The sequence below is a fragment of the Diadema antillarum genome, unplaced genomic scaffold (assembly GCF_040938485.1).
Source record: "Diadema antillarum isolate AM-2024a unplaced genomic scaffold, OU_Dant_1.0 scf00000045, whole genome shotgun sequence".
Taxonomy (NCBI): domain Eukaryota; kingdom Metazoa; phylum Echinodermata; class Echinoidea; order Diadematoida; family Diadematidae; genus Diadema; species Diadema antillarum.
The window spans coordinates 3,396,983-3,413,356 of NW_027270934.1; the positions used below are offsets into that span (position 1 = coordinate 3,396,983).

At 37.5% G+C, this 16,374-nt stretch overlaps 1 protein-coding gene across 1 annotated transcript; it reads right to left on the minus strand.

Moving 5' to 3' along the window:
• Positions 1 to 292: 292 nt before the first annotated feature.
• Positions 293 to 10,910, minus strand: LOC139714345 (nucleoporin NUP42-like). The gene is made up of 7 exons (XM_071626056.1): positions 10,746 to 10,910; positions 8,431 to 8,896; positions 7,824 to 7,918; positions 7,191 to 7,267; positions 6,289 to 6,375; positions 2,333 to 2,439; positions 293 to 785 (listed from the first exon to the last, which is right to left on the minus strand). The coding sequence occupies exons 1-7, from the start codon at positions 10,825 to 10,827 to the stop codon at positions 293 to 295; spliced, it is 1,407 nt and encodes a 468-aa protein (XP_071482157.1). The 5' UTR covers positions 10,828 to 10,910.
• Between the last annotated feature and the right edge of the window lie 5,464 nt (positions 10,911 to 16,374).

Consider the following 16,374-nt stretch of genomic DNA (forward strand, 5'->3'; position numbering starts at 1 on the left):
AGTTGGTGGACAAGCAGATATTTCTAGCAAAATTTGAATTTAACATTGCTTAGAGACAGTCTTGGTATGACATCATTTTCAACAAAGATTTCAGACGACACTTCACTCATAGATGACCTTTCATATGTCTATTCTGCAATTCAAAATAGTTACACATGGAGAGATCTTTACCACAAGTATGTAGTTGTAATAGTGTCTTACATTCCATGTTTCACTTCATGCCTGAAGAAAATGTTCTCACGTTACAACATACAATGTAGTCTGAAATAGAACATCAGTTTGTCACAGGATGCTACCTGGTCAGCTCAATGGGTGGTGGCCGCATAGGAACTTTACCTAACGTGAAAAGAGGTGCCTCAAACTGTTCCCTCTCTTCAGCCGTCAGCTCCGCTAGTGGCGTGTAAGTCCTGGAGCTAGCAGCTTTGGGCTGCGGGACGGTAGGTACAGATGTGGGCTGCTTGCCAAACAGCCCTGTGCTGGGTGCTGCCACTGTTGACTTGGACCCAGTCCCAAAAACAGAGCCAGAACTATTTCCTGCACTCGATCCAAACAGAGATGTACCAGCACCGCCACTTGTGCTAGCACCAAACACTGACGCCTTGTCAGCAGTCTGCCCCACGGCATTAGTCCTGTTTAATGGGGATGTCGACCCGAAGGTATTGGTTCCTGATCCAGTACCTGTTGATGTTACCGGACTTGAAGTGCTTTGTCCTTGGGTGCCAAACGAAGAGCCACTGTTGGCACCGGCCGAGTTTGAACCTTCAGGCATTTGAATGTTGGCAAGACTGAAACAGAGTATCACAAATTTAAATGGCACACATTAGCATACTCTGCAGAACTTGCTTGCTTCCTGTTTTGGTTTCGGTTTTCAGCACAGGCACGTTTCACAGGGTCATTTTCCCAAGCATACACATGTGGATCAATGAAACAGTCAGTAAAATTTGGAGGAAAATCAGAAAATTCATTGAAAAGTGAAGAAGTTCAAAAGGTTTACTGGAGTTTATTCCCAGTTTTACTGTATCTGGTTTGGAACTCAGCTACAATTTGTGTATTCACAATAGCAGAGAGACAGAAGAAAATGCAATGTAAATTTCAGAAATCTCCATTTCTTTGATATGCAAAGTACACATTCGTTTGACCACTTACTGGGATATGGTAAAGATATACAATGTAAATGTAATCTTGAGATGGTAAGAATAAAAACTTTGTCCAATGTCCTAGAAAAATAAATTTCCATGTTTTGCTTTTGTTGTTTTTTTTTCTTCTTCATATCTTTCTACGCCTGCAACAGCTGATACATGTATTGTTGTTCGTTTCTCCTTTAATAAATGTAAACATTTTGTTCACAAGCAGTCAGGTCCTTATCATGGTCATATACTACGTACAGATGAATGAGATGATTTTTGATACACAACCAAACGCAACACACATAGGTCAAACAGGGGAACGTTCCCAGCGTTTACTTGTTTACTTCGAGTAATATGGAGTTACTGTGGAACAGAAATACTCACAGCATATTATTTCTCTCTTTCTATCATGATTACTGTACATTGTCACTTCACAAAAAAAAAATGCATCTTTAGAGGTTACAGCTGATATTTCTTTTCCCAACTATTGCTACAGTGCACTCCTGTTATAACACTGTTACATTGTATAAAGAAATTCCAGTTTACAATAAACCGAAGTAAAAATTCAGGCCACAACAGTACCAGCTCTTTTTTTTTTTTACTGTACATTTGATTGATTAAAATTTCGATATAATGAAAGAAAACTACTGATCCCAGGGACTTCATTATAACGGGAGACCACTGTACAAAAATCTACAAAAACCATGCAGTTTGGAGATAGGGATACCTCTATAGTGCTCCATGACTTCCATGTACCACTAAATAGAGATCGGGCTGTTGCACCAACAGAGTGTTGTCAAGAAATTATCACAACAATGAAATAGCACCACCACAATTTGAGTTTTTACATTTGCATGCAATAGCCTGAATTCTCATATAAAGAGGGCAGCAAAACAAAATTCACCAAGAATCTAATTATTAAAGACTCATAGACTTTGTATTGGCAGTCTGAATACCCCTATACTTTCATTGACTGTTTTACAAATCTTTCTGTAATTATTTTGCAATCCATGTACACTATGCCTGGAGAAATTTCTGCTTTTAGAATGAAACTGAAAAAAAAGAAACCATGCAATTTTGTTGCCTGACAGAAGAGCATCTCAAATAGAAAACACATTACAATAGAAAACCTCAATTCATTTCAAGCTCATATCTCTTGATGAGGAAAAAGTAATGAATACAGTGATTAAAAAAAAAATCCTTACTTTGGTCCAAAGATATCTTTCAGTGATGGTGCATTACTCCCAAAAAGGGAAGGTGCACTGCTCGCTGCAAACGGGTTCCTGTCGGCAATTCCTCGGTATATATCCACCTGTACGATAAACAAATAGAGTATACTGTATAGTGGCCCCAACATTCCTAAAGGAGCGGAAATTTGTGCAAAAATAATTTTACGAATTGCTTCTTGTTGGGCATTTTCACTTGTTGATATCTTGTTTGTTAGGGTCTAGGAATTATTACTTTTACGTGGAAAAATTAGAATGAATTGGTGACAATACAGCTGTACTTCTACTAAATGTCTTTACGTGTTGATTCCCTGTACATAAACCAAGTAGTGTGTTTTGCATTCGAAGTACCGTACTACACTGTAGTGTGAGTAACGGGATGTTTTGCCCCAAATATCGCTACATCATTGTCAACGTAACATGCTAGTCCTTACATCAGATGAGATGCACCCAATCCAATGCTTGCATGGATTGATATGCTTTTTTTTTAAGTTAAATTTTTTGCCTTCTGTTATTTCAATGTTGTTATATTCTTCACCTGCTATTATTGTCGCACTTTAGAGGCGAAACACAAAATTTACAGAAATAAAACCATGGCGAAAATTTAATCGTGAACAGTATCACATTATTACTGACAGTTCTAAGCCCAGTGAATATTTCACACTTTTCCACAAGTACATAATTATGTATCACTTTCTCAAAATGTTTGTAACACAAACAATAAAGCAGAAGAGGAAAGAAAAATTGTATTTAAGGGTACAGGCAATCATGAAACCACTGGCATATTGGAGAAAAAATACAACGACAGACAAGTTCATCACCTTCTACTTTTTCTCCTTCTGTCACCCTCCCCATCTTTTCATACCATTTCTTCCCTTTCTTCTTCCTCTCCTCTTTTCTGATTTCCTCTTACTTCCACCCCTTCTGCTCCCCCATCCCTTAAAGAAGAAATCCACCCCCCAAAAAAAATAAATAACCTTCAAAAGAAAGAGAAAAATATTCGCTACAGAATGATAGAGAAATGAGGGATTTGACGATGTCATACCCTCACAATTTTTCATGTATGTTATATAAAATTAGGAAAAGTGAAATACCATGTAATGTTTGTTTGTTTGCTTGTTCATTTCCATCTGAGAAGATGGCTGGATAGCCCATATTCAGCTACATTGTACGCTAAGCTGGTCTTCCATATTTATCTTCCTTATTTCTTATCCCATTTTTGTCAGTTTTGTATCGTTCTGTAAGGAATATATATATATTTTTTTCTCTCTCTCTCTTTCTTTCGGAGTTTATTTACTTTTGGGGTGGGTTATTAAGAGGGCATACCAGTGCCTTACTGATACCATTCACTGCATAGTACAAGTCAGCTACAGAAAACCAAAGGGCCATCACCATAGTCTACCACAGTGAGTGTATAAAGAGGTACAGTTTGATATTTACATCATGGTCTGTGAGTCTCACATTATGTATACCCTCCAATAATATCCCTTTTTTGACAAAAACCAAAAAAACTAGAAATGTCGCTACAGCGACTGCTTATACCCCCGCCAAACAACATTTCATAAGCTTTGGTCAAAACAACATTTCATAAGCTTCAGTCAAAAAACTGAGGAAGTAGTTAAATCCGCAAGATCTTTCCTTGATCTTCTGCCATTAATATGCCGTTACTATGGCAACGTACTTTCGGGTACTGTCGAAAAATGCGTCTTGCACATCTACAACCAAAGGCACACATCTGTACCAAGTTTCATGGAAATTGGGCAAAAACTGAGGAAGTAGTTTGCAACACAAAATTTTCCATCATTTTGGCTCATAATATGTGAGCTGTTACCATGGCAACATACTTTTTGTCACTGTCAAGAAATGTGTCATGCTGACCTATATCCTAAGACAAACATTCAATATGAATTCCATGAGAATTGGAAGAACACTGATGAAGCAGTTTTGCCATGAAGCATTTTGCCCTATATTTTACCAATAACATGCCGTTACCATGGCAACGCACTTTTTGCCACTGCGGAAATATGTGTCTTGCACATTAACATATTCAGATGAACATCTGTACCTAATTTCATAAAAATTGATCAAAAACTGTGGGAGGAGTTCGCGACGCAAGATTTGTACCCATTTTTGCCCATAATATGCCGTTACCATGGCAACGTACTTTTGGGTACTGTCAAAAAATACGTCTTGCACATCTACAACCCAAGGCACACATCTGTGCCAAGTTTTATGGGAATCGGTTGAAAACTGAGGAAGTAGTTCGCGACGCAAGATTTGCAACTGACCGACCGCCCGACCGCCCGACCGTCCGCTGATTCCTATATACCCCCTTCAAACTTCGTTTGGCGGGGGTATAAAAAAAAAAAATTCTTGTCAAAGAGGGAATTACATGATATGAGAAGACATAGCAACACTCTACAAAAGTTCAGTGGGTTTCACTGGGCCATGGTCCTAGTATTTGTGTAGTGATGCAGACAATTGCCAATCGAGACAGGTTGCTGGTCTCTTTGAATGTACCGTATACGCTATAATTTTCGCGTACATAAATTTTCGCGAATTGCCGTTGTCACACATTTTCGTGAGTGGTTAAATCCGCAATTGGGGGACCAGAGAAAATATGAAGTGGCAAAGAAAGAGTGAATTTTCAACTTACTAGCAAATAAGAATGATACTAGTTATACACTGCATGAAAAAAAAAACTTACCAAACTCTGCGAACTAGTAAGCTAGAATTAAACATTTTTGAAGTGGATAAGTCCATCGTGCTAGATTTCTGACGAGTGGTCCCCTTGCGATAATGGATTGGCTCTAGATGCAGTATTCGTAAGTAGACGTGGACGTGCTATATGTACGTAAACAAGTTTAGCCAGTATGGTCCGTTCGGTAAGCTGTGACATGGTAAACTAGTACTGAAATTTTCATATCATCAAGGCAAGGGATTCATTTTGGAAGGTAATATTTTCGCGTGTTGTTAATTTCGCGAATAGCTCCCGACTCGCGAAATTCGCGAAAATAAAACCCTCGCGAAATATATAGCATATACAGTAGTTGTTTTAACCCTCTGCATGCCTTGAGTGTCGATTGGCAAAGAAAATTCCATGGCATTGTATACACTGTCTACAGTTCCTGGTATAGTAAGTGTTAACCCATCATGCCATTTAAGGTAATTTGTGTTGAAAAAAAAAAAACTATCATATAATATTTATTCCTTTGTCCCTTGTAAATTGGCAACATCGATCTTAAGTCACTGCATATCAAATATTGGACAAAGGTTAGACGAAAGGACTTCAAATTCACTGTTCCAGTAAATCTGCAGAAAATCATTCAGAAACAAAAAAAAGCCAATACAAGACAGAAACAGAATTTCTAATCTTGATATGCAGAAGGTTTGTATCAAATGCAGTGAGTTAGAGGATTTTGATTTTATTTTGCCACTATAATGAATAGTTATATTTAGGGGATCACATAAAAGAATGACACTCCACCCTGTGACACACATGCCATGGAGATTATTTCATAAGTAAGTTTCAAGTAAGTTACACCAAACCAGTCATCTTACTTTGGGAACGTAATGGGTTAAAGGAATGAAAGAAAACTAGAAATGCCTTTCAGGTGTTATGCCTCTTTGAGCCTTCACACCTTTTTCTTACGTATTTTCTGAGGTCACATATTGTACAAGCTTTGCTTTTAAATGGGACCCTCCATTTCCATTCCCACTTTCATTTGATACGTATGAACTGTGAATATCATTTGAAAAAAAAAATAAAATTATATATCATTTTATTCATGTTGTGAACTCATTATCACATGTATTTTGTTAAATTCAAATTTTGCAGTTATCACAGAGATGTTCTGCCATAACTAATTATATATATAATTTTTCTGTTTATTTCAACGGAAATGAAAAAAAAAAAAAACTTTTCTTGAACTTACAAGCTGGCTCCTCATGGTCTGAGATGGTCGTTTCAGCTGGTCTCGCTTGCCTTTGATAGCATTGATGGCTGATGTGAATGCTGCCCTCTGTTCAGCAACCAGAAGGACGAAGAGAAAAAGAAGTTACCAGTAGTAAAAGACAGAGTACAAAGTGGGCTTCTTTCTAACAAGAAATTAAACTTTCTTTTCTTTTTTCCTTGTTTTTTTCTTTTTCTTTAAAGGTTACTGTGCCAAACATTCAGTAAGGTAAAGAAACTGAATTGAATTGAGAGGCCTAAAGCTATGTACATGTATTACAATCAGTTTTTGTGACACACAACGGTGTTCACAAAAAGAAAAAATAAATAAATATGGAAACTAAAATAGTACTAGGATTAGTCACAGTTATCTATAAAGGGGATGGCTAGTAACTGATCAGTGGAATCAGTGGGAATGCTGGGGGATGATTGTTCCAATCCTTGTGGGATTCATTTGAGAGTACCAGTACATTATATATCTGTTGTTGTGTGAAAATTATTTGCTTCAGAATGGTCTCATATTCAAGTACCGGTAATGTGCATAACGATCGCCCCGTCACCGTACAGGCATGCTAACCTGGAATCATTAAACTGCACATTACTTGAATATATGACCATTCTGAAGCAAATAACAATAATAAAGGTTGACTGTATAATGTGTACAATAATGTTACTCTAGTTCAGTTAAATGCAAAATATACAGAAAGTAAATATCACAAAAATTGCTAACATCGTGTCCGGTTTGGATTTTACTAGGCTTTGAGCACTAGTCCTATATATATATATGGCACAAAAGAGCCTGCAGAGTTTATCTAATGGTTATCAGGGGATGGTAAACAGCAACAACAACATTGACAAAAATCGTTTTGATTGGCACACACTTACATATTGATCAAACTGCTTGGTCTTTTCCGCCACGTAAGCCAAATATCTCAGTTCTTCAGGTGACAGATCCTCAAAACCTATCAGCATGGAAATCAGAGGATGTACAGGACACAATTTGAAACACAGATAGATATGTATACTTTTTTCGTCGAGCATGAGTTTATGATTTCGGCATTATATGTATTTTCAGAACTTCATTGCAATCGCACCACTGATGGCCAAGGTCGGGGGGGGGGGGGGGGGGGGGGGTGTCTAAATTTAGAGTCTTGATACAAACTTGTGAGTTTGACTGAACGGCATTTATGAAATGGAACTTAGATCGACCACTAGCAATACATGCTGAATCTCTGATTTATTGAAAACATCTATCTTTTCAAAGCCAAGTTTATAAAAAACTGCACTATGTATTTCTCAAGTGTTGATTTTCCTTGCCATTATAATGGTAGATTTTTGTATTGTCAAATAGGTAATCTGTTATCAAATGGATGGTAAGAGACTGGAAAATCAGAAAATGCCAATATCAGATAATTGCTCTTCAGTAACTTTACAAGGCTAGCATGAACATCACTTAGACTTTCTTGGTCGTTAGTTTATTTACATGAAGTTGGCTGTTACTGTACATTATGTACTTACCCGGTAAACAGGCCTTGGACTTGTTGGGTGCATAACTGGAGAAGGGCCACATCCCCCCACTCTCCCACTCCTCGACATCAAATCGTATGGTCTCACTAGCGGTGATGGAGGAGAAAAATTAAATGATATCATCACGTTTGAATACTAACCACTTACATGTTTTTTTTTCTTTTACACATGGTTTACCCATCGAGGACAAGTTGATTTTGCTGCATTACGCATTTCCCATCACCTGCCCGAGTATTCTCGGGACTCGTCCTCAACGGGTTAACTTTGTTCATGAACAGGCAAAAAGGTTTCAATGAAGGAGATACGAAATGTCAACTTTCCATTTACTTTACTTTTCTTTTAATAGATCACAGCATTGAATAATTCTACCGATATTTTCTAGGGGTCAGTGTATTACTTGTAGTTTGAATTGGTACTATGGTAATTGACTTATATTGTGGGTAATGAAATGTTTACTTACATTGGTGTATGCAGCTTTTATCCTTGGCTACAAGTATACTTCCTAGGTGATACAAAACTGAATATCTCACTCAGTCAGGAGCTGGAATTCAAAGGTTCACTCAAAAAAGGAAAAGGGGAGCTGGTTCATCGAACTCACATGATTTCCTGACTGTTCATATCCTGTGCTGTAGAGCTTCCCGAGGAATTGCGAGAATCCTGCCCCCTCGTGTCCTGCAGGGCGCCGAATCGGTTGGAGGACTGCGAACCAAATGAGTCTCGGAACGTCACCTGTTGTCTCCCAGCGCCTCCCCTACCTCCTCCTCCTCCTCCTCCTCCTCCTCCTCCTCCTCCCCCTCCACCACCCCCACCTCCACCTTTATGCCAACTTCCCCCTCCTCCACCACCACTCCAACTCCCCCAGCTGCCACTATTGTCATCTCTGTAACCGCCCTGTCTACCTCTGTCGGACCAAGCATCCCCGCCTCTGCCGCTGCTGCCATGTGCCGAGAAAGGATCCCTGCTCCCATGCCGATTGTCACCCTGACCTCCCTGTCCAGGGTTTGTCCACCTGTACTGGGATCCACCCCCTCCTCCACCTTGAGATCTTCCGTAACTGTTGTAGCCTGCACATTGGGGATTCAAATACCAGGTCAATTTCTGATCAAGACCTGCTGAAGTGTGAACATGGTTCACTCACCAATCAGCCTACATTCTGTACTTGTACCACTTTGTATCACAACTCAGTGTAAAGATATCTCCAAACTGTTAACAATGTTTTACAATTGACCCTATTGGGCCTTACATGCATTATCGGATAAGGATTCCTTTGCGATAATAACACAAGTCATACAACGTTGTACATGTCAATCATTTTGGATTAGCATCGTGAACACATTTTTTTTTTTCCTCTACCATTTCTGTCTCATCTAAGTTTTGCTGGTACTTTGCCTGGTAAATCTTTCGGCAGCATGTCTAAAATGCAAAACAAAACAAAACTGAAGCAAAGAAACAAAGCCTCATAGTCTAGTCATGTTTACCTTTTCTAATGAAACATTCTGAGTCATAAAGCTCTCATGTAAGTTTTGCACTGTAACGTTACGCAATATTTATAAAATTGCAGAATGAGCTAAATTTACAGGCCTGTTGCATCAGTAGGCAAACATGCACTTTGTCTTTATGAGTGAATTTCTCACTTCGATGCAGAAGTTCTACCAGAAACTAGGAAGCAGTCAAGTTCACAAACCTGCTTTCAGTAATTTGGGAACATGTGACATTATACTTCCTACCCTAGTTCTCTAGGATAGGCCCTATTAAACTTACAGTTACACTCCTAACGTTACCAATTGTTACCATGTTTACTCAAATCAAAATATTTCAATCATTAATTTGTTAAAGCTTAATTCATGTCAAACTCCACCACCAACACGTGTATGTACGAGTGTCCCAATGCAAAATTTCGCAGATGACAAGAGTAAAGAATGTATAGAGCTGTCTGATATTCTGGTGCTGAATTTGCAGCTAATTCAATTGCTCGGACCAAGGAGGTTCACGAGAATGGAGTCACAACTGTCTTATTTCCTTTGCTAGATGTTCGATGCCGCAGCTCAAAAATATTTGAAGCATGTGCCAAACTGGATCTGCCACGCAGATAATGACTCGTGTCTCATTGCAATTGCATAATCACCAGCCACTTTCTAAGGAAGATATGTCTTTGTGATGGTACCGCCTACCGGTAATTACTTTCCGCTATTCCTTCTTATAAAAGGTACAGACACGAGGATGTGCGAATTGAAATTGCGCAAAAAATGCTGAAATAAAGATGAAAATTACTCGACTGGGCATACCCGGGCACTAATCTGATGTAGGGGCGGGCCTACATATAGCTATCTATCAATAAAGAATTACATTTGAAGATTAGACCTTTTCCATGTTTAGTTTTAATTTTGTCGGAATGAAGCAGAAAAGTGATAAAACCGGCTTTCCAGGATGGTACAGCTTTAAATATTTTCACATGATACAGCTCCGATTTACACTTTTGCACAAATTTCTGCTCGGGATTGACTTTTGTTTTACATGCTTTATCATTCAGAGAAATTTCATTTCATTTCATAAATAAATAAGCAAAATGTGGCCAATATTATTATTAGGTCTACGTACCACTACGTGTATATGTTAACGTTCACATGAATCTTCAGATTGCTCAGCAAGACGGCGGCTTCGAACATCGATCATCAAAGTCACAAATGCACCTTTGAAATTCTTTTGTACATCAATAGAAATCTGACAACTGTTTATATAATTACAGCCAGTTGGAACTCCAACTAAGTTATTGTCTATTAAAACCTCCTTGCTCGCTCGGACGGTCTCCTTCGCCAGCAATAAGTTTACACACATTAATCTTAATATATGGGACTGCGCAATGGTTTGTGGAGGCGAAAATGATAACACAAATCATGCGCTATATTCACTCACCAGACTGATTTCTCGGGTGCTCATATCGGCACCTGTCACCAAATTTGCAGTTTCCTTGCAAGTAAAAGCGACAAACTGACATGATAACGTATGTTTCAACAACCACGACAACACTCAAATTACAAATTACAAATTGTAGATAATGCAGAGGGCTAGGGGATTGAAGTGCAGTCTGTGTATTAAACCAAACGTGAAAAATTGGATCGTGCTGCTGGTCTCGTTTCCAGACCCTTCTGCAAACGCCACTAATATGCGCCCTCAGCGAGCGGCGATGAAGTCATGACTGCCTTTGTCATTGTTTTGAAGTCACAACCTATCAGTCAAATGTGGTGCCTTATCAGCTGACAAGCAAAAAACAAAACAAAGAAACGAAAACACAACAACAACAACAACAATAAAAACAAAAACAGACAAAAAAAATAAAAACAAGACAAAAATAAAATAAAACAACTCATAATTTTTGCCATGGACATATCATGGTGCCCAATCAGCTAAAAAAAAAAATAAATAAAAAAAGGAAAAGAAAGAAAAAAGAAAAAAAGAAAAACGCAGTAATTTGTGGTCCCCAAGACAAAACATCTTGCAAACCAACAAATGAGTAGGCTACTCAGTAATAATACCTATGGCCTCGTTCATGAGCCGCCATAACTACAATGCGATGATGACTGTTAATGATAACATTACTATCATAATCCATGTAAAATATCGCATGTACCGAATAATCGTAATAACTGACTGCGCTGAAGAAGAAAAATGCTGTCATCTTGGTGTCATAATGCTATATTGCCCTGTACAATTGCAAGCATTGATCCGATTTCACATCCAGAAAATTATCCTGCTGTTGGCGCTATAAAATAATAATTATGTTTACACAAAATTTTGAACTTTGGTCGCAGGTTTTGGTCCAACATTTCACCTGCCATGCTGCAGCTGCTGCTGCTGCTGGTCGTGATCAGTCTCCATAACGACAACCCCCCCCCCCTCCCCCCCCCCCAAAAAAAAAAAAAATCAATCCATAATCATACGCACTGTGAAAAAGCCAAATCCCACAGCCGCCAACAATATGTGGCATGGTGACAAAGCTGATACTGGCCCAATTGTCGCTGTCCAAGTTACCATAAAAATGCTCACCACATAACATGACATAAAATTCATTAAGCCACATTAGAACAGGAATGAAACAACAGAAGACACTATAGAGTTTACAGTTGACCACTCTCCTCCCGGGTTTATTGTGAGAGTTCTTTCGTCGTACAGCATTTTACATTCTCAGCTTCACACGACAAGCTTATAGGTCTACTCATCCTCTTCCTCGTCTGAGGAGATACGCAATTCTACGTCTTAATAAATTGGTACATATCCAAGAGTTGATTGCCGAAACATGTAAGTTACAGCTATTAGTATTATCAATGTGCCCGCGTACCGATCTTCAGCAGATTTAGTTATACATTATGTCAGAATTCTTTAGTCTTAAACAGACTTTCTGATTTCATTTTGATCGCCACGTCACGTTCCTCTGTTCTGTGTCATGTGAAATATGAAATTTTGTATTTTGAATAATCTTTTTGATATGAATTTAGTGTTCTGTATAATAGTAGCATACTTTCTGATGAATTTAATATCTGATCTTTTGATTGAGGTTTTGTAATAGATAGCAAGGGAATAAGAAGAGGTTGAAGTAGGGAAAGTTAAGAAGAGGATGGCAAAGTTTATAAAGAGGGGGAAAAGAGAAGAAGAAGATGAGTAGATGAAAAACAAGTTAAAAAGTTGTGGTTAGTCAGGTTATTTGTATGAACAATAGAGATTATTTATGAAAATGAGATAACAACTGATTTTATTTTCATATGTGTAAAATCTGAAAGTTTTTCAAGTGTTTTAATATGAATTATATCTTTTTGACCGAGAAGAATATAATCGATGTTTTACTGAAAGTTATATCGCCCATGCACTCTGTGTTTTGTTATTCAAGTTCAGCCTTTTGCAGGCACGCCGAAACTTTTTCTCTTTGATAAAACACTCAACTTTGTTACAAATCGCATGTGGATTCATCATTGTTAAGGTTGTTTTTTTTCTTTCCCTCTTTGTAATGATGTGTTTGATTATGGGCCCTCCCTTCATTCATTTCTGATTTCATCTCAATTTTTTTTTTCACTTGCCAGAATGTTTTAGTCTAAATCAGATTTTTTAGATAAGTTTCATTGCCATACTATGTTCCTCTGTTCTGTGTTATGTGAAATAAGATTTTTTTTTTTAGTTTGAATAATTTTATTGATACGAAACCAGTGTTTTATATAATACATTGCAATAGTATATTTTTTATGAATGTATACTGATTATTTTTTTTGGAATAGAGAGTAATGGGTATTTTGATTTTTAATGATGAAAAATAATAATATGTGATTATGATAAGGATAATTTCAGGGAATAAGAAGAGGTTGAAGGAATGAACGTGAAGATGAGGATGGTAAAGTTTATAAGGAGGGGTAAAAGAGAAGATGGAGGAAAAGAAGATGAGTAGATGGAAAGAAAGTTGATTTTTTTTTTAAGTAAGATTATTCATTAAACAAAAGAGATTGTTTATTTAAATAAGAACAGAGATGTGAATAATTGTATTTTTTGTTGTTGTTGACGATAAAGGTCAATTTTATTGTGCAATAGCTAATATTTCTAATGTATGTTTGTATATTTGAATGTATTCATGATGATCCTTGTAAAATGTCCGCAATTCAGCCTCCTGGCTGCAAGAGATGTTATTTAATAAATACCTTTCAATCAATCATTTTTCTTTAGGGAAAGTGAGGAGGAAAAGGCACTAGCTCCGGGCATGAGATTAGCACTGCAGCAGGAGTACTATTCTCCTCACAGTGGGGCAAATAACATAGGTTGGTAAAAGAAAACGTCTACTTCTACTCCTATACTTCAAGCCAATCGGGCTGCACGCCTATAGCGGCTTACACTTTATTAATGTATTGCCTAGAAGAGAAAGTGTGACAAGAGGTTCACTTTTACTCAACCATTATTTCATTCGTAGCACGTGGAATTGCATAACTTGTATACGACTTTGTCTAGCCTACACACATAAAATTACATAACGGTAAAGGAAATACTTTTGACCAATTGTCCCATCTGAACTTCCTATCATAAGCTACCGTTTTTGTGGAATTAATGAGCACTGTTGACCACACGATTGTTACGTATCTTTACATTTGATTTCGAATGGCAACCGCATCTGCCTCTGGGGAGATTTTGTAAACATGTTTAGGCCTACAGGCAGGTTGACGTTATAAACATCCTCTCAGTTGAAGTTGAGATGGGGAAGTGATGAGGTCTAGTCCTTTTATACTGGTATTAGTATTTGCTTAATACTTACACTGGGTAAATAATACTCACATCAGAACTTTTCATTTCCAACTGACACGCAAGACGCGTGCATGTCACACGTACGCATTTATATAGATACTCAAATTCCATCGCAGAATAAATGTTTATCCATATCACCACAATAATACAATAGGACATGATTATCACGCAACAAAACCCTTACAAAGTAAAACTGACAAAAAGAAATATTTTTGTCCTTCGATACAAATGTAAAACATTATGGTATTCATGGCTGCATAAATTAAAAGAAATGATCAGTCAGATAAATTACTGTACGGTTTGAGACTGGGGCACAAAAGTTCGACTTTTAACCCTGTCTGCATACCAGTGGCTTTGGACAGCGTGTAATACTATGGCATTCTCTGTGCCAATCAGCACTCGAAGCACATAAGGGTTACTCAAACCAGTAGATGGAACTACAATGTAATTATTGCAAGTTGTGAGGCAATGACATGTGGAAAATTATTTGCATATTCATATTATTATTGACTACAATAATTAAGAACAATTTGGTGAAAACTTGGCGAGTCCTTCTACATAATTTCAAATGCTTTATTCGATTATTTTAATGAAATTTTGTTGTGCTCTTGGAACTCTCCTTTTAAGATGAACTGGTTCTAACTGGTCTGTATAATGTATAGTCTTTTAGCCAAAAAAAAAAGAGGACCCGTCCTCCATGCCCCCCCCCCCCCCCCCAATGACACACATGCAACACTTCAGTGAAAGCGTGCAATATATCTTCTATTTTTACGTTGAATTTGCCGGAAAAAAATTCAAATGAACTTGTTCAACAACATTACTATCTATTACAATTACCAGTACAGACAGACAGACACACACACCCGTTATTTCACTCAACATAATGTATAATCATTACACATGTGGCTACTATAGAAAATGAAGAGTAGTTAAATCACTGTTTATGTTTCACTTAAATTGCATAACCCATTCATATACAGGGGCGGATCCAGGAATTCCGTAAAGAGGGGGCGCGTTTACAAAATTAAAGGGGGGCGCACGCACCCCTCCCCCATTTGTTTTCTTTTTACATGTATTTCTTTTGTTTCAACAAAAAAATAAGGGGGGGGGGGGGCGTGCGCCGGTTGCGGTCCTCCCTGGATCCGCCACGGATATATGTATTGACAATAAAAAGTTTGACTCAATTTCATCTACTCCCCTCCAGACAGAAACTCGACAATAGTTTGGATGTTTGTTCGTTGTTGTTGGTTTTTTTTTGTATGTTCGTTTGTTTCTTGTTTGGTTGGTTGGTTGGCTGGTTTTATTGCTGATTTTCAAATGACACATAACACAAGAATACATGCATTTTCAGCATAACATTACTCGATACATATAAGGTTATATAGCATGTAGCTGTATTACAACGTTATTCAAAAGGAGATCGTAAAGACAACAGTGATCATAATTAGCTGCATAATGATTGGATATTCATTCAGAATATATTTCATTTCAATAGCCAGGATTTATGAGAAAAAATAAATGGGAGGTTTAGGGTAATGGACCTTCAAATGATAGCAATTGTGAGAAAAGAACAGAAAAGCATGCAGAAGATTGCGATCACAGGCAACCTGCTTGACATGGATCAAGGCCTCAGAGAAAAAAAAAATCGAAATGAAGTTTTACTACGTAATATCTAATTTTTCAGGGACGTATCTACAGAATAAAGTGGTATCTACAGAATAAAGTGTTATAATCGACTACAAGGTTTTGTTTTTTGTTTTTTTTTGTAAAAGAGAGCGGGGAAAGGCAAGAAGAATTGGTTCTGTTTTTATCTAAATTTGATCATAATTTATTCTTTTAAAGGGGCAAGTGTAGAAAGTTCATATAAAGGATAAACAAGCATTACTATTGAAGGCCTGTACTGTAGTGAGGTGTGCTGAGTGTCTTGTGAAGAGATGGCATCAGCCGAATAGCCTTTTTATGCAGTCCCTGAGACTAAGTCACAAAGGTTCTAGAAATTTGTAATTTATCCAATATTTAATACTATATATGACTGTGCATCACAAAACAAACAAAAGATCTCAACCCTTGATTTTACGCGAGGACTCAACAAAGGTAAAATGGGTTAACCATGTCAATTTTGAGTTTTCCATATTTTCAGAAAGAGCTATTCTTCTTCTATACATTATTCTAGAGTTTGAGATGATACATTGAATGGGAAAGTGAGTTTTCAGCAGTTTCGTTTCAACTCTTTTTTTTTTGTATAGTATAGTGTGATCAGGTTTTTCTT

Excerpts from the sequence above, each read along its gene's own strand:
- LOC139714345 (XM_071626056.1), bottom strand. The coding sequence starts at position 10,827 with ATGTCAGTTTGTCGCTTTTACTTGCAAGGAAACTGCAAATTTGGTGAC. Across the intron at positions 7,919-8,430 it reads ATGAACAGTCAGGAAATCAT|TGAGACCATACGATTTGATG; the intron begins GTGAGTTCGATG and ends CATCACCGCTAG. Across the intron at positions 786-2,332 it reads AAAGATATCTTTGGACCAAA|TCTTGCCAACATTCAAATGC; the intron begins GTAAGGATTTTT and ends ACTCTGTTTCAG.